This window comes from Lagopus muta, chromosome 15 (genome assembly GCF_023343835.1).
Source record: "Lagopus muta isolate bLagMut1 chromosome 15, bLagMut1 primary, whole genome shotgun sequence".
NCBI lineage: Eukaryota > Metazoa > Chordata > Aves > Galliformes > Phasianidae > Lagopus > Lagopus muta.
This window is the reverse complement of record NC_064447.1, coordinates 15208762-15227489: the sequence shown is the minus strand read 5'-3', so window position 1 is coordinate 15227489 and position 18728 is coordinate 15208762. Positions and strand designations below refer to the sequence as shown.

At 39.0% G+C, this 18728-nt stretch overlaps 2 protein-coding genes across 3 annotated transcripts; both read right to left on the bottom strand.

Annotated features, from left to right (window-relative positions):
- Positions 1-413: 413 nt before the first annotated feature.
- LOC125700780 (transmembrane protein 238-like) lies at positions 414-5495 on the bottom strand. The gene is made up of 2 exons (XM_048961928.1): positions 4837-5495; positions 414-2535 (listed from the first exon to the last, which is right to left on the bottom strand). The coding sequence occupies exons 1-2, from the start codon at positions 5232-5234 to the stop codon at positions 2526-2528; spliced, it is 408 nt and encodes a 135-aa protein (XP_048817885.1). The 5' UTR covers positions 5235-5495; the 3' UTR covers positions 414-2525.
- A 1587-nt stretch (positions 5496-7082) lies between these two features.
- RSL1D1 (ribosomal L1 domain containing 1) lies at positions 7083-13875 on the bottom strand. 2 transcript variants are annotated; one of them, XM_048961926.1, is made up of 9 exons: positions 13758-13875; positions 13547-13686; positions 13192-13330; positions 12450-12598; positions 12210-12311; positions 11544-11637; positions 11327-11455; positions 10369-10572; positions 7083-8673 (listed from the first exon to the last, which is right to left on the bottom strand). In XM_048961926.1, the coding sequence occupies exons 1-9, from the start codon at positions 13791-13793 to the stop codon at positions 8341-8343; spliced, it is 1326 nt and encodes a 441-aa protein (XP_048817883.1). In that variant the 5' UTR covers positions 13794-13875; the 3' UTR covers positions 7083-8340. The 2 variants fall into 2 exon arrangements, with proteins under 2 accessions (XP_048817883.1, XP_048817884.1); XM_048961927.1 differs by having other exon boundaries at positions 10369-10569.
- Positions 13876-18728: the final 4853 nt, after the last annotated feature.

Here is an 18728-nt window from a genome sequence, read left to right as displayed (position 1 = left end):
CCTAGAAAACCCATCAGTCCCATCAGAGATTGTTAGAAAATTCGTTAGTAACTTTCATTTAGTTTCTCCATGGATAAGATGTTCCTATTGAAGGAAAATAAGCCATGCATATAGCACATATCTAAAGAGCCTAACAGCAAGCATTTAACCCTGCTGTGTGCTCATACATTAGAGGGTTACATGATCCTTTAGTAGTCACATCAGGAAGTATTCTTTTAAGCTAGCATTAAGGCTTAGCCAGCTACAAAAGACTGGTGTATAAGCAACAAGAAGCTGAAACTTAGTTACAGGAAACCTTGGCTGTATTTGAACAGCCAGAGACTGGCCTTTAGGTCTGAGGGAATCTAGACATAAAGCTGTGTAAAGCATGCAATTACACACACTCCTATGTGTGTGCAAGTTCTTTGCAATCAACAGTGTAAATGTTCCTTGCATGGACTTTGTGCTGCATTGAGCTACAACTGACAAGGACACCAGGAAATTAAGATAACACTAAACATCTGTTAATGTTTAACTGCTAACAATCAAGTTGCCAGCTTCTATTTAGTATTAATCTTTGTTATGCAGAATGCAAACAATAGGCTGCATGACAGAGTAACTATTTGATATTAAAAAATAAAAACAAACAAACAAAAAAATCCCAACAAACTCAAATCATAGCTTATAATGCCACTGCTCCACAGCAAGTACTTTTTACCTCCTTGTTTAGATATACATCATTAGTAACATCATGGTACTCCTCTATGAAGAACACATAATTTTTATTTTTTTTTATGTGCCAGCTCCTATATTTAAAATTAAATTGTACATACTATTAATAATTGTAAACATTTGAATCTCATATAATTAGAGCAACACCCTCTGCAGCCAAATGACATTCTAACAACCATCCATCACAATCACTAAGTATCTGATACTGGATAGAAGATCAATCGTAACGTGCAGTAAATTTAAAGCCCTACTCAGTTTCCTTTGATATTTATAACTGCAACACTACATTAGAGAAAACTGTCATCAGAGCTAGTACACAAATGGCTGCACAAATTTTGGGTTAATTTATAACTGCTACTCTACTCACTAGACATTTTACGTCTCAAAACTTAGTTTAACAATTGAAGCTACAGGTAAGTCAGGAAAAATAACTTTTCAGCACAGAGAAATGAAAAATTGCCTTGGAAAAGACATTGAAATCATAACATGTAGGTTTTAGGGAGGTGGGTTTTGTTTGTTTTTTAATCAGACCACTGTAATAAAAATAGTGGTGTCACACTGCAGTTCTCTAAAAGGAGGATACAGCTCTAACTCCTAACATCTGCTTTTAGTAAAGAAATTATAGATTCCCACATCTAGTGTCTATGTGTCAGTCTTACAAAAGACTGAGAGCATTTGGAAAATATTTAAAGAAATAGAATGCATGTAGAAGTTAGTCCAGTAATTTTCAAGAGAGCATTTAAAGATATTTAATGGGCTCACGAGGAAATGCAGCCACAGTATTCTGAGTAAAAACTCTTGTTAAATCCACCTCTTGTATTCAGTAAGGTACAGCATAAAAACAATCATGCATTAAAAGCGCAAGGCCTACCATAAGTGCCAATGGTGGTCTCAAACTCTTTGTGTTACTGAAGAAACAGAGGAACACAAAAATTTATCACATACATGAGTTTTAGGTATCATTAACTTTAATATTAATCTTTTATACAGGCTTCTTCTAATTTCAATTGCATCTACATATAAATTTGGTAGAATTTTGTAAAGCATCAGAGTGCTTTTTAGTCTACAGTTCTTTTAATGCTTCAGCGTTAGAAAAAGTTATTGTATCATAACTGAATTCAAAAGCCTCCTCTTATCATATTACATTACATGTAACTATGAAGAAAGAATTGGAATGCCAACATCACTATTTTTACTTGCGTACTTATAAAACCTCAAATTCCAAGCTATTCCCAAATAATGATGAAACTTCATAGGAGTCACTGTAAATCTTGTATTTACACTATTAACAACTTCTGCATTCATAACTGCACCAGTAGTTTTACACAGGTATTTTAAAAGCACCCTTACAAATAAAAGTATTGCACTGACATCATATAAAATTCACAGTGAGTTTAACTTCCAGACCTTAGAAAAACAGTGCAAAAGCTTTTCACTGTGCAAGAGCTTTTTATCCAAACATTCCTGGGTCATTATGAAAGGTAATTATGTATAACATGCTGCAGTTATTTCTTCTGTGGATTGGGTTGGTTTCCTTTTTAGTTCTCGCTTCTTGGAAAGTCAATTTTAAGTTTTGAAATGATGAAACAAACAAACAAAAAAACAAATAACAACCAGATGTGATCCAATCCAACGCTGAAATAGGTGCATTTGGCAGAGATATAGGTCTATGCATCCACTTCATATAAAGTCCACTGTGATTGCAGAAATTATTCCATATGAAAGAATGTTACTGCATGGAATATAGATTTCTCCTTCCATGAATTGTAGCAGTTTCACCTCTTTTAGAGGCAATAACTTCAACAGGCTTGTCTTCAGCAGATCCTGAAAATAATACATTAAGAAATGGTTACTCCAAAGTAGTCTTAAAACAGCCATATAAAACTCTAAATCATACCTTGAAATCAGTCTTAAAAGTACTTTTCTGCATGTTTAACAGCCAGTTGGATCCCACACATGAAAAAATACAAAATAAAAAAACAAAAACAAAAACAAACAAAAAATATCAACAGCTCATCTCCAACAGTGACCAAGTACGGATATTAAAAGCATAAGATCATAGAATGCAAACATTATCTCCTCAAGATATTATCTCAAATTCCAATTACTGCCCCAGGTTTTGTCCAGATGGAACATAACATCTTCATGTCACTTCTGTTCTCCTTGCAGCTTTTTGAGTTTGTAAATTTTTATCTGTTACTTTACACTATGTCAAACATGCAACAACTCTTTGATACATTCTTTGTAATTGGAGGGGTAATAAATAATTGTTCCTTATGCACATTTTGGTACCATTTATGACTGTGCAGATGGACTTGTATATTTTATTCTCTGCTTCTCCTTTCAGACTCAAGAACCCTACTCATTATTCAATATAACTCACTTCATACCTTGAGATTTCTCACCCATTTCTACTACATATCTTTTAGAAACAGCATATTTTGCTTACCTTGAACAAGAAAAAAAACAAAACAACACAGCAAACCTAATAATCACAAGAACCAAGTGACAAAAAATGCTTAAATGAGTTTCTATAAAGAACAAGCTTCCTTACTCAAGCAACAGCAATTCACTGCACTTCCCCTTAACGTCCAGACTTCTTTATACATGTAATTCCAAGTTAATTAATCAGGAAGCTTTTGTAATGGCCAGTATATTAAGTATAGCAATTTGACTTCTTTCCCCTCCATACTTTCATTCTTAAGTAAATGTGATATGCGTACAAACAGACCAGGAATGTTTTCAAGGCTTCAGTGATTCTTCAAATGATGCTTGAAGCTGGATTCTGACATTGCTTCTGCAGACTCAATAGTAGCCATATTCTTCAGATGATTGAGGTTCACAGTGACAAGTAGCTAAGCTATGAATTCTTTATGAGTTTTGAACTATCTGTTGCAACTCTGCCTCCAAGATGCACACCAGCTGGCATTTCAATGTTTTTTTCTGTTCACAATAAAAGGAGTATTTTGTGTTGGTAGAACATGAGCTTCCTTCCTCACAGGAGTTCTAGTGGGTGCTAGTGCTTTATGGTTATTTGTTACCTCGCATTTCAAGTTGTTGTCAGCAGTTCAGCAGCAGTCAGGATCGGTTCAAGACTGCAGCCTTGGTACCCTGCCATATGACAGATCTTCCAAGGTCAACATGCCAAATTCTTCATGCTCACGCATGAATGCAGATTTACTTTATAGAATCCTTAGAGTTGGAAAGGGACCTTTAAGGGTCATCTCATCCAACTCCCCTGCAATGAACAAGGCTCAAGCTGCAATGCGCAGTTTGATCAAGTTGCCCACCCACTGATCCACCCTCACCTTGAAAGTCTGGGGCATCAACCACAACACTGGACAACCTGTTCCAGTGCCTCACCATCCTACTTTCCTGTAAGAAAAAAAGTCTTTTTCCTTACAGCCAACATAAATCTACCATCTTTAAGCTTCAAGCCATTTCCCCCCGTTCTATCACCACAGCATAGGATCTGCTCCATGATCTTTCCTAGCACAGAGATGAGACTGACAGGTCAGTAGTTCCCAGGGTTATTCTTTTTACCCTTTTTAAAAACAGGTGTGACACTGCCTTTTTTCCAGTCATCAGGGTCTTCACCTGATTGTTACAGCTTCTCAAATATCACTGAGAACGGCTTGGCAACTACATCAGCCAATTCCCTCAAGACTCTGTGATGCATCTCAGAGGGACCTATAGGCTCACGGATGTCCTTTGTGCCGGTCTGTTTGATTTTGAGACATCTTAGCCTGCTGTAGGGAGCCTGCTTTGCAGGGGAGTTGGACTCAATGATCTCTAGAGGTCCCTTCCAACCCCTACAATTCTTTGATTCTGTGCATAAGCAATTTCAGGACACTTTTTCAATTTCTCTTATTGCTAGAATCAACTTTTCCTTTTTTTTTTTTTTTCCCTAACGGACCAATGGAGATTGGCATAACAAGTTTTCATTATTGTTACTTTCCATAAGTTTAGCATGAGGCGAGAAGATTTCCTGCGTCCCCAGACACAAATGACCGATTTCCACCCAAGCCAGCTTTATTGCACGGCTCTCTCCGGCCGTGCCCGCCCCAAGCAGGACACGCCCCGGCCCGGCCTCCCGCACCGCCCCCCCCCCCCCCCCCCCCCCACCTGTTGCCGTCGGCGGGGCGGCGCGGCGGGCCGCGGGGGCGCTGCAGCTCCAGGTCGGCGGCGCGGCGGGAAGGAGACGCGGTGCCGAGAACTGAAGAGAAGCGGAGGCTGAAGCTGTGCACCAAACCCCGCAGTACGCTATCCCCACGGCCCTTGGGCGGTGCCAGCCCCACGTCGTCGCGCAGCTCCTCTGGCGACACCTCTAGGTTGCCCGCGTACCAGAACACCCACCAGATGAGGCTGAGGAAGATGCCGATACCGCCCGCGTAGATTAGTAAGTCGGCGAAGAACACGTCGGCGAACACCCCGGCCAGCAGCACCGCCAAACCCACCGCGTCGAAGGCCAGCGCCAGCCAGAAGGCGGCCACGCAGCGGCCCAGACCTCCGGGGGCTGCCATGGTGGAAGAGCGACGGCGCCGCCGCCTCGAGCCGCTCGCACCTGAAGGGGAAGCCGAGGCCGCGCCCCCTCCGGCCTCACCTGTGTTCGCGGGGCCACGCCCCTCCCTGAACCGCCTGCGTCGCGCCCCGCCGCCGCTGAGGCGAGGGCGCTGCAGACGCCGGGCGTTTCTCCCCGGTACTGACCGCTCAGCACAGTGCTGGCCCCACGTTCGCGGAGGCCCTTTGCCTAAATCGGGCTTCCGCCCGTTCAGGCCGCTGCCCCTCACCTGCCAAGGACCTCCGTTGCGAGGTCTCCCGAGCATCGCTTCGTTTAATGGCAGAATAGCTGGTGCAGGCATTGGAGAAGATGGTCGGTAGCAGCTGTAAGCGTCTTGGAGTTGAACCTTTCCTGATTGCTGTCGTTTCCTGGTGCAGGTGAGCATGGGCAGCACCAAGATGCGACCCGATGTGAAGGGTTTTGCCTTGGTTAGCCAAACGTGCCAGCACCTCTACCCAGAATGGACATGCCCCAAAGGAGGCTGTTGGGAGGTAGCTGTACCATTCCAGACAGCCCTGTGTGAGTGATTTAGCAGCCTATAGGGGATAGGATATTCACAACAGTTATAAAATGTGACAAAGCCACATAGAGTGCACATTTGAGGAGATTGGCTTAGAAGGAGCAGTCAGAACATAGCTTCAGAGTAACAAGCAGGCAACAAGTAGTGAATGCAAGTACAGAGATGAAACTGGTTTGTAAAAGGTGCAACGCTGTGTTGTAGGTCACCTAGTGAGAGTGAAGGATCTGGTACACATCTTTCCACCTTCTAACACTACAGCACAATAACTGCATGCAAGTGTAGGCTTTCCTGCACATGCTCCCAGGAGGCTTTTCTAACACTTGCTTAATAGTGTGCAGCCACTAGTAAGCACAAATACCAGACCAGGGGAAAGACACACACTTAAGAGCATGAGAAGCTTCTACATCTTTGTTGCAATGATGCCACTGAGGATAACAGTGATGAAGACTGCAATTGGCTTACTGTAGTAAGACCAGACTCTCTGTTTCAATCATAGCAGTTTGTTCACTTATCATTGCCTGTGTTACCAACAGTATTCAATAAAAGGTACCCGTAGAAAGACAAGCTGAAATCAAAAGGAAAAAAAAGATTAAACTAGTTACTGTTTACTAGGCCTCAGTTGTTATTTCTTGCAACATCAAACAAAATACACCATATTGAAGTACAATCCAAAGTAAATGAGACAAAAAATGTAATAGAGTTACTACAGTTGTATAATCAATGGATATCAAGATGTTACAATCACAAAATAAACAAGAGAGTTAGGCGAAGTGGACTATGATAACAAGAGAGAATAAATGAAAGGCTTACCCTTATGCTGGGCTCACCACAAAACACCAGGAGGAATCTGGTGAGATCCTTCCCCACTGGTAGCCTGGCTCCACCCCTTCCGGCAGCACAGGTGAATTGCATTCACCTGTGCTCCTCTGGCTGACTCATGGCTCACCTCAGGTGATCAATCAGAGGTTCAGGCCGTGACTCAGTAGTTCCCATACAACAGTACTACAGAAATATATACATTTATAGTGAATGAGTTCTAAAAAGTGTACCTAAGTCTCTGTCTTAGGTGAAAGCATGTACCTGTTAACAAGCAACAATACACTGCTACCACTACACCAGCTTTAATTCCTTTTAGAAAGTGAAAAATGTATACAAAAATTTGTACTACAAAGAACAAACTGAGTATACTCTCTGCTCTTCAAATTTCATATATTTTTAACAATGTAATTGATTATTGAAGTCTAGAACTTTCAATGAATAAGTATTTGTTATTTTTGCCATTTTCCCTGGAAAAAAAAAAAAAAAAGTTTTCCTAACAGATTCTTAACAGAACAGTTGATTAAAGAAGGAACTACAATTATATATATAAGAACACTATTTTTTGTCCCAACCAACAGATAGCAGTCTGATACAGAATGCATTTCCCTAAACAGGGGTTCAATTTCAGTCTAACGTCCTCGAAGCAAAGTTAATACTCCATTTAACAGCTAGCAAGTAGCCACAAGGTGAAACGAAAAGACTAAGAACTGAAGTCTACCATATATATAGTTATAGAAACAATAAATGCAAATGCCCTTGCAATATATTTTATAGATATACAGATAACGCCCAAAACATATTTTAAATGGAAAAAATTGAAACAAATCAGTTTACCATTACTTCACTACTGTGCTGTCTAGAAACTTAAAATTGACCAGAGTTCTGTTCCCCTTGATGCACAAATATATTAGAAATTACCTCAGTGATTTTAAGCTTTGAAAAGTGAATATAAGCAATGCAAGGAAATACAGTGGTGACAACAAAGATGATCTTTCAAGTCAAGTACATCCTTGTTGTATGAAGTTTAGGGAAAAGAAACAGGTTTGTCTTCTTAAATGTGAAGAACAGCATAGAAGAAACCCAAGTAGAACAGAACACTTGAACAGAATATAGGAATTCTAAGAAAGATTGTAAACTGGTAGGAAATAGTAAAGAGAGACAAGCCAGAAGGTTTAAAGAAGATACAGTATTTTAAGAAATTCATGTTTGTAGTTTAAACAGGTAAGACCATATTAACGAAAGTCACAAGCACTGACATCTGCTACATGAACGTGAAGTTTAGTGAAGAAGGAAATCCCTGTGCATGAACTCTAAAACATACAGAGAATGTGGAAGTCAGGTGGGAGGAAAAAGCTCATAAACTGTGGCTGTGCAGTAAGAACAAAAATATAACTTTGAGCTGTTCTGCAGCTGAACTTAAGCATACAGCTCGACATCCTTCCAAAATAATGTTGCTCAAATGCAACAAGCTTTAGAAACCAAAAGATTTAAATTGAAAGATACAGCTGCATTTTTTTTTTTTTTTAAAGATGGAAAAGATGTAAGGTAACAAATACAGCTAATTAAAATAATGTGTTTATTCTTCCATTAGAAAGAACTACAAATTAATCATTAAGCCAGTGAGAAAAAGCTCCTAGGGTCAGCTTTTCTTAAGAAGGCATGTTACTTTATATTCATGAAAAGACAGCATTGAACAACTACATAAAACGTTACAGTAGATAGGCAACATTCACGACAACTGTGGTCTGCACACTTTCTTGGCTGCTTGCTTGGGTGTTTTGGAAGATTTCTTGGCTGACTGTACTAGTTTGCCAGCTTTGTGTGTAGCAAAAGACTTTGCTTCAGGCTTTTTAGGAGTCTTATCCAGCTGTTTTATTTCTTCCTTTTCCGTGCTGATCTGCATGGTTTTTTTTTGTTTTGGTGACATCTGCAAGTCTGCCCGCTCTTCTGTAACTTTCTGTTTCAAAGTTTCTGGAGCAAGAAATTGTTTCTTTCGCTTACCAAGGGTTGCTTTTGTTTTATTGACCAGATTGACACTTCTTTCTGGACTTGGTTCCTCTTTCTGTAATTAAGACATACAGGGAGAAAAAAAAAAAAAAAAGCAAACAACCAAGCAACATTACGTTTTCAAATAACAAACATTTTTACTGTTATTGAAGAGATTTAAAAGAGCCATTATAAGGAACAAATGCTTTCTATCAATTACACAACTCCTTAGCCCAAATGATTTACAGAATCACAGAATGGCCAGGGTTGGAAGGGACCTCAAGGATCATGAATCTCCAACCTCCTTGCCACATACAGGGCAACCAACCTCCACATTTAATAATAGACCAGGCTGCCCAGGGCCCCATCCAACATGGCCTTGAACACCTCCAGGGACAGGGCATCCACAACCTCTCTGGGCAGCTGTTCCAGCACCTCACCACTCTCCCTGACATGCAACCGAAATCTTCCCTCCCTCAAAACCATTTCCCCTTGTCCTGCAGTTATCGATGCTTTCAAAGAGTTGATTCCCCTCCTCTTTGTAGGCTCCCTTTAGGTACTGAAAGGCTGCAATGAGGTCACCCCGCAGCCATTTACTCACATACCTTGCCATAAGTAGAAGGCAAAACACAGAATTAGATCTGTGTTTATAAAAAAAACCATAAAATATAAAAATAGTTACAAAGCAAATGGATGGAACAGATACAAGGATGTTCACCCTCTTGGCTAACTAAGTCAGTACTCTGCTGGCAGAGCTGAAATCACGGTAAGCTTGCTGCATGTCAGGGCTTAGATTTGATAGGCACAGCTCTTATTCAAAATCCAGCCATATCACCGAGTGACTGTGCTTTGTGTGTGGATCAGGCATAGTATTCCCTAGAGATATTCCCAAACGACCCTCATGAAAGAGAGCTGCTTTCACAACAATTCATCCAACTCAGCTTCAGCTGTAAGCATCCCAGGGCTCTGGCAATTGCATCACATGAACTGATGTAGGCCAGCTGCATGACAGCAGCTTGAAGGAAACAGATTTTTTTTTTTTATTTTTATGTTGGGCTGTACATAATCACAGTAGCACAGACATCCGTTCAGACATCTCTGAACAGATACCTATTAAGGCTATGCTCCAATCACAAATATAATTTAACTGAGTTGAATTTAGAAGCCTTACAGTTTTATTCATCCATTGTCTTTCCACTGGGTATTTCTTAGGCACAAGTAATGCAAGTTTGGCTGTTTTGCAAGTATGTTAGCGATGCAGTCCTCATTACCTCCAATATCGACAGCAGTAAATATGTACAGTTTCACTGCAAGCTGCTCTCAGTGCATATTATGTGATCATTAATGTTGCACATAACTACTCTAGAGTAGGTGTTATTTGTTTTTCAAGTTCTTCACTAGAGGTAGGTGACAATAAATTATTATTATTTTTTTTACAAGAAATTTTGAATTAATCAAATAAATTATTTAGTTTTTTAAAGGATCAGGCTCCTATCATTTTTAATATTCCTTCTGACTTCAGACCTGTTAGATAAGCAAAATGGCTGCTATTCAGGAAAAGACAGAAAGAGACAAACACTGGCTTTCTTTACAGGAGGAAATAAAACCAAACAAAGCATCCCTCCCATTAACTGAGCTCTCACTTTCATGTTATTTTTTTAAGAAAATATAGTTCATTTGAAGTATGTTAAAAAAGTATGGTGAAAAATTATTTACATGGTTTAAAATATTTAGTTTTAATTGGAGTGTTTAATAATAAACTCACAATTACCTTTAGCTGAGCTAGGCCGTTTATTTGCATAGGCACCAGTTGTGGAATTTCTTCATCATCAGCATGTTTCTCTGGTTCTTGGACTACTTTTTCCTTTATCGCAAGCTCTTGGGTAGCAGCAGCACCCTTATTTTTAGTTGTCACTGTACTGTGTCTTGAATTCATCTTTTTAGCTGCCTTCTTTGGTTTCTTTTTCTTTTCCTTCTAGAATTAATTTAAAGTACAATTCAGAGAAATCCCCACAACATTTCTAAACATAAAACAATTGTTTTCATATGACTAAAAGTAACGAAGTCTAGCAACAAATTGAAATGTTTTTCAATTGAACTGGGCTGGTCAACCGTAAGTAAAATATGAAAAAAAGATGTGTTACTTTCAGCATAGGGGAAACTCATAAATAAATGATGCAACTGTAAAGATTAAAGTTTTCAAGATGTATGTATGTGCTACCAATTTGTTTTAGAAACAGATGTAACAGACAGAACACAAAATAAAGGGATAGCTGTTTTTACTTTTTAATGTAGATGAAGTTCTCCCCACCAACCCTCTGCAAAATAAGATACAAATATCTAAGAGTGGGAATTATTCACATGCCACAATCGACACGGTCTAAATCCATGTATATGTTAATGAATGCAGTTTCAGTAAGTGAATATAAATAAACAAATATGAATTCAAGCAAAAGTTCTGAGAAGTAATCTCAGTTGAGTTGACTAGAAACCAGCTTATTTCCAGCTTGGTTTGTAACCTCCTGGGGGAGTTTCAATGATTTCTTGCTGTGTATTGGAAGTGCTCATAGTCAGGAGTGCCTCACCCATTTGTAGCCATACTTGCTTTCAATCCACTGATCAGATTTGTAAACCCAACAAGTTAGATTTATGCTGCATAAAAAGAAGCCAAACAACTAGTGGCTCCAGTACAGTTTTATGGAAAGTTTTACATTTTTTTAAATTGTTACCTCTCCTTGCTTTTTATCGACATTCGGCTCTTTATCAAGCTCATCTAAGTTGGATATTCGTGCAGTAAAAATTGGAAGTGATACTGATTTAAGTGTCTTGAGGTGAAGAACTTTCACGTTTTTCCAATTCTGCAAACACAAAACAACATCTATTATGTAAGAACTGTCGTGGCTTCAGCTACGTTGTTCATAATTCGATGCAATGAATCCGCAGTACCTTTGGTAACTTCTTAGCAATCACCTCAGCTGCTGCAATGATGTTGTCTAGTATCTCATCAGCTTTCATTCCAGTGTGGCCTATACGCGTTGTACTGGAAGTAGGAAAGAGTAATATTTATAGGTAGGCAAGTAAAAACACTAAGTTATTTGTTCTTAAGTATACCCAAAAATGAAAAAAGCCCACTTATCTGCAGCTATCTTGGTCTTCACACAGGATGGCTGACTACTAAAGAATTCTTTTGTCATAAAAGTCACAACAGTTGCACATACTGAGTTTTCTACATTATGAAATGCAATTCTGCCTTATACTGCCGAGATAGGTTTAGATCATTTAGACGCACTATAAATGAAAAAATTCTTGTACAATATTTTGGGAGGAGTTTTTAGGTAATTAAACAGTAATTATTTTTTAGGACCATACATGCTATTTGTCAGTGATACTTGCCTAGAAATTCCTTACCTATTCAGAAAAAAAACCCCAACTTTATGACTTCTTAGTAAATAGAATTATGATTCTCTTTATACAACTTAAGGTTCAAAAAGACCCATACCTAGAACGATCACCCTTGACCCACTGTTGAAGTTAATGGGTGAAATAACTCAGAATTCCTACAGTTAAGGTATAATAGCTCTTCATGCACAGTATTAAGCTGTTCATACTTACTAACAGCACCCTTTGTTGGTAACTGGTAGTACAGTACCCTGAATATGCTTTTGTAGCTCCTTAGCAAGATTTTTGGCTTTCAAGTTTACAGATAAAGGTGCCCTAGAAAAAAAAAAAGTGAAGGGAGTAAGAGTTAAAAAACAAAACAAAACATCAAGCAAACTAGCAAACCTTCAGTAGAACAATCAAATCTTTAAAAAATCATAATTCAAAACGGATAGACAAAATTTTAGGACCAACTTTTTCTTTTCATAGAAGTGTTTTCCTAGATGGGAGGGCAAGAGCCTTCTGATTCGGTCATCAGATAGAAAGAGATCAAATCTGTTCAGGAGGCGACGCTTTGCTTCAAAAGGTTTATACTCTTTTTTGAGAGTTTTGTAGGAGATGACCTACAACAAAAGTAGTTGAAAACACAGCAAACACAGCAGTGAGTACTTCTTATAACTGCACATAATTAACTTGTCTTAACTAACAGTTATACATGTTTTAGAATGTTAAATCAATAGAAAAAAAGACACTGGTTTTCAATTTTAAGAATCAGACAACACAGATCCCTTGCACAGTATCACCAAACAGAACTAGAACACACAGCAACATCTAAACTTAGATAAATACAGCAATAGAAAATATTTTCCTGTTTTATTGTGAGTTGTATAAGTGATTCAATCCAGCTGCAAAGGGCTTGAATATTCTGCACTGTAACTAAAAAAGTTCAAATCCAATACTTAACATTTATCTAACAATTATACCGAATCCAAAACTCAACATTTATCTAACAATTACACCTGAATGCTACAGATATAATTTTAAGTGATTCTGAATAAATTCTGCAATTTGAAAAACGAACAGTTTGAATACTCAGAAAAATCTTCTGCGAGATTTACCCGGAACCACTGAATTTAGAATATTAAGTAGCAGTTTCCCTTTTCACTGGTACAAGAAAAACACAGTGATACTGCACTGCATCATCAATCTCCCTTACCTGGCTAACAGTCGTGATTCCATTCTGGGTTAGAAGTTTCCTGTAAAGACTTTCTGTCTGTTCTGCAGACAGATCTGGTTCATCCTTTGTGAACAAGCACACCTCAGCTGTTTCTGCTCGAATGCCGTGGGGCAGCGGTCTACAATAAGAACATAGATGGAAAGGAGGCAAAAAACGCGTTACAGAACTAGGTCTACACTGCTGCAGGCGGGCAGCGCTCAGAGCCAGCCCGGGAGGTGCCACAATGGGGCCGCGGCGCTCCGACTCTCCAAGCCCACAACCTGCACAGCGCTCCTTCCCTAGTCAAAGAACACGAGAACTCCCGCAGCCTCCGAGCCAAAGGCACGTTTCTTACATTTTGATTACTTGAGCCACGCGTGGGATCTTCCAGACCGTCACCAGGAGGTGCACGCTCTCGTTCTCGTTGAGGAGCAGCTCGTCTCCCTTAGCCTTGCTTCTCGCGAAAGCCAGAAGGGCCTCCACCGCCTTCCTCACCTGCAACAACAATAACAGCTGGAGCGGAGCCGAGCGGAGCGGAGCCGAGCGGAGCCGCCACCCCTCAGCACCTGCCCACGCTCCAGCTTCTGCTGCCCCTTCGCCATGGCTCCACCCGCACACGTGCGGTCGCCGCGCCTGCGCACTGCTTCTTTCCGGGCACGATGCGGCCTGCCCGCCCCTTCCGCAGGCAATGGCCTTCTGTCGCGTAGGGGCGGGGCGGGTGTGGGGAGGTTCTTTCCGCTGCTGGTCGGAGGAGGAGTGGTGTGCTGCTTCAGACGGAGTACGGAGCGTAATCTTTACTTCAGACCCCACTGCTCTGTTGCTCTTAGATTGCTCTCCTGGTATATCTTTGAGAGTGGGTGGAACGCTTGCTGCTCTCCAGCCCTTGGAACCTTCCTCAATTTCCTTTCACAGCATTAGAAGCTGTTGACCTTGATGGCCCCAGATACCCTCAATTCTAGGTGAACTTTTCTCCTGTGGCAATGCCTACATGCCCGAGCAACGTTTCTAGGTTCCTTCTTTGCAGCCTGTCCTTGGTTTTATCTGGTTTTACCTGTATTACTGACGTTTTGCACTGGAATGCAGCTATAAGGTCCCTATTTAGCCAAGCCAATCTCTTGATAGATTTGCTTGTTTTCCAGTGTGAGAGAGTGCTTCCATTACAATTTGCAGGGGTTGTCTTCACAGCTCTGCTGCCAGCCTTTCTGAGCACCTTTGCCTTTCAGAGCTGCCTCTAATGAGACCCCACCTCCTGGTTGCCAAAATCTCCCTCCTAAAGTCCAGGGTCTGTTCTCTGCTACTCATCTTCTTCACACCCCTCAGCATCTCAAATTCCACTATTTCTTTGTCACTACAGCTGAGGCCACCATTGATTATCACACATAAAACCACTTATTCCTTATCTGTGAACCGTAAAAGTAGAATTACTGCATCTCTGTTCCAGTTTAGAAATGTACTAATTGGAAACAGCTTAGCCGTGAAATGCTTGTGCCACCTAGTGGCTTTTTTTCTTCACGTATCAGCATAATTTTCTACATGCTCAGCGTGCTGGTATACAGAGAAAGGAATTAAAATACCCTCCTCAGGAAAATCACCTTTACGTAATAATGTTTTCACTCTGCTGGTAGTATTCACAGTGGCTTCGAGGCTTCTCCAGCATTGGTGACAACCTTTGGTAGCAGCTTTAGCATTGCTTAGTTGCATCTTCACGGTTTGTAATGTCACAGGCGTACGGGAAGTAGATTGCACACTATTTGACTTAACGTAAGTTGCTGTAGATAAGTCATCTACTGATTGATACTAGTGAAAAAAAATCCTTGAAAATGGAAGTTGCACCTTTCTATTGTGTGATTTTTGGACAAGTACCTTAAATGGTTGCTGTGTAGTTGTTGTATGAAGTTCTTGAAGAGTACATAATCAGGCAGACATTAAAATCTTTTTAGCATTGCTAGGATTTATGTGTACTGTGATGCTGGCAGTGGTGTTTTATAATCTGATAATTATATTACCCTTTCTCCTATCTTTGCACAGGCCTTGCAATTTTTTTAGCTGATGTTTTAATAAAACATCAACATATTTTTGTATGATGTTAAAATAAAACAGAAAAGGTAACTCTTTGAAAATAAGCTAGACTGCTGTTGTAAGAGGTGAAAGAAGTGTGTTTGAAGCCTGACTGTACTAAGTCAGTACAGCATTATTAAGATAAAGGGACTGTTATTTTGAGTTACTATTATTAATGACTCAAATTAAAAATTCTCACATTTCAGTGTCAACCAAACACATTTTTTCCCACAACTTTTGAAGTTTGATGTGACTGAATTTCAGAAGATACAGTTTAACCAACTTAATAGGACCATTTTCTCTTGAGAGGTGTTTAATATAGTTCACAGAGCTGTCATGGAAAAATAAATTAATCCCTGGATAAGAACAATTTCAGCTTAGTACATGAGTTGCATGCAATGGGTATAAACTATGAACGGCACACTTTTAGTTTGGCAAATTCACAGTTATTCAATTTCTAAAGGAAATTAAATATTACTTTTGCACGTTGTCCCTGCACACCAAACATGCTCTGCTGTAGTGGTCAGTTTAGGTCTCTGCTTACAAATGTGTGCATTTTTCTCTAAGTCATGTCACACTTATGTAAATGTGATGATTTAAAATTACATACTTGCCAGCCATTCCACATTATTACTTAAATGTTGCTAAATAAGACAGTATTTCTATATCACCCTAATTTTATACTTTGTCCTGGCAAAGGTGATGTACAAGCAGCAATTATTTCTGCTGCTAACAGATCTTTGAGGTTTAAGATTGGTTCTTCTACTGTGCATTCCAAAAGTTCCAATACCAGACTTGTATTCCTCCAACTTATCAGATGGCAGATGTAAAATTCCTAAATCTCACTTGATAAAGTATACTTCTTGCAACAAAAGCAGCACAAAGAATACAGAAATTAAGGAAAAAAACCAACAAAAGAACAAGTACACTTAAAGAGACTTCAAAAGAGGATCCCCCTGCTACTTCTGGAGTTCAGTGTTCTTTAGATTGAGTTCTTCTGTGTAAGCATCTAGCTATAATTTAATTAACTGCCAGCTAGATGGGTGCTTACGTGCCAAGTTATTAAAGAACTACTGTTTCAGGAGAACAGAGGCACCTGTCTTCGTGACACAGGCTGTACAGTTTTTTTTGTTAAAATCCTTTGCCTATTATCAGTTCTACAGGCTTAACAAATGACAAGAACTCAGTCTCAAGTACATTCTTTTCATCCAAGTTTGTCTATCATCTATTACTTTTCTTATTCAGAAGAATTTTTTGTATCTCTGTAGTTAACTGAAGTGAGATGTAGAAAAATCCAGTTTACATTGGAAGTTGAGACTTTGATGAAAGCCTGTTATTAGAAGTTACATATATGCACAACAGATTTCACTTTTGTTAACATAAGTTTCCATTTTATATTAAGACTAGACTACTTTCTAGCATTTCTTCAGAGGAAAAGAAAGATTTTGTTACAGTTGTAGTGTGTTAAAATAAACACAAGGAAATAAACAGGTACACAATATAAAATCTTCAGTAGTAACTCCAGTTTTGTTGGTATATTTTCCTTTAGCAAATCCTCTGTAGGGCATACAAAAACAGCAGAATAAGTAAGAGCCTTTAAGTTTCAGTTCAGGAAGAAGACAGTCTTCTGGAGTACATTTCATCTGCTTTAACATCATCATTTAAACACTCTGCATTAAGAACAAAAAGGCCAGAGTAATACAGAATCAAATACTTGGGACAATGGAAACAATCTTTTTTCTTAAGTAATATTCATTAATAAACACTTATAAAAACACATTTCTCATAATTAAAAGTTTGTATGGACTGGTACCATAATTGGTCTAAACCAGAGATTCTTCATTGAGCAATCTTTGCTGGGCCTTTATGCCATGAAAAACATTTGTATAAGGGGATAAAGTTCACAATCAGCAAGTATCTCCACGGACAAGCTTCTTTAGAGCAGCCATTTTTCTTACAACACTATTATACCATCATCAATTGCTTACTGTTTAAGAATACAGTTTACTCCCAGAACAAGTGTCTCAGGAAATCAGTTCCATCACGTGTTTGTGTATTAGTTCCCAACTGTCTGCAAAGATGACCAGGGTAACCAGAATGATTTCAGGTAGATGGGTAATGGTTATGCTCATCAACTGATGGCTGTGCTCATCACTCCATTTAGTGTCCTTTACTTCTTGCAAGATACAGAAACAAGTAATTTTTGTGTTGCAAATTAATTAGTACAGCTGCACACTTTAACATTTAATAATTGTTACATATATCAAGACTTTCATTTAAATGACATACAGGGTCTTAATTTACATTGTTGTCATTTGTTTTTGTAATTTACATCATGGCTGTACATTGAAGCCATATCTATACTATGAACTTTGGCCAATAATCAGGGAAAATAGCTGCAATCCTGATGAGCACCGCGCAGAAAGGTGCTGTGTAAATGCAATTGTACTGGGGGAAAAAACTAGAATCCTTCCTTCCTTCCTGCAGAAACTCCATCACAGTTTTGCTGGTATAAGTTACAGCCCAGAACCCAGGAATACTCTGCTGGTATCACAGATAATAGCAAAGCTGCAGTGGCAGTAGTCCTAGGGTTGCCTGTAGCTTCAGTCCAATTTTTTTTGTTTGCTTGCTTACTTTTTTTTTTTTTTTTAGCACTGTGGGTGCAGTTCCTGATTTTTCTTTTTCCATCTTCAAAGCAGCATACCAGATTTTGATAAAAGGAAGTGCTCAAAATGGTAGTTAAAAAAAAAAAAAAAAAAAATTACATTAGGGAAGCAGCAGCTAACAATTATTTCAAGCAAAGCTGCACTTTCCCCCTTTCCTCTAGATCTAGCTGAACTTGCTAATTGTAAAAAATGAGTCTATAAAATGTAGAATGGAGGTGTAATGAAAAAAATCTGAGTTTGTAATTACTCAAATATAATGTACTCTCATATCCTCTATTTAAAATGCAGGCAATTTTTGTACATCTATACATTTTCATATCATTATGGTATAGAGTGTAAGTACTTTATTCTCAAGTATAAACTTAACACAACTTAGTAAACCTAATTGCAATATGTAAATTCTGTTAATGAACTTGAAACAATTTAATTTCCCTTTCTGGGTGAGGTGACAGTTAACTGCATTTATGGGAGTGGTAATCAAATGCTCGAGATGAGTTATGGAAATGCTAAGAGACGCTACCTACTAGCACTTCAACCCACCAGATAATTTCTCATTTTGCTAATAAATACTAACTCCTGCCTCAATGTAGTGAAGTTTTACAAATCCTCATTAAGTTTACAGTAAAGAGAAAAATTCCACTGGAGCACCACATAGTCTTGAAATGCATTTGAACAACAACAACAAAAAAACTAAGAGTTCTAGCAATTTAGGAATTACATATTCTCCACTACTAGTAGTAAATTTTAAATTCATGAGCTTGCTTCGAGAAAGAAATACAAGACTTGTAGAAATCTTAAATTAATCTAGAATAA

Bases quoted from the DNA above. Each gene is read 5' to 3' on its own strand.
- LOC125700780 (XM_048961928.1), bottom strand. From the start codon at position 5,234: ATGGCAGCCCCCGGAGGTCTGGGCCGCTGCGTGGCCGCCTTCTGGCTG.
- RSL1D1 (XM_048961926.1), bottom strand. From the start codon at position 13,793: ATGGCGAAGGGGCAGCAGAAGCTGGAGCGTGGGCAG. The intron at 12,312-12,449 runs GTTGGTCCTAAA...TTTTTTTTCTAG, and splicing joins CACTTCTATGAAAAGAAAAA to GGCACCTTTATCTGTAAACT. The intron at 11,638-12,209 runs GTAAGTATGAAC...TCCTACTTCCAG, and splicing joins ACCAACAAAGGGTGCTGTTA to TACAACGCGTATAGGCCACA.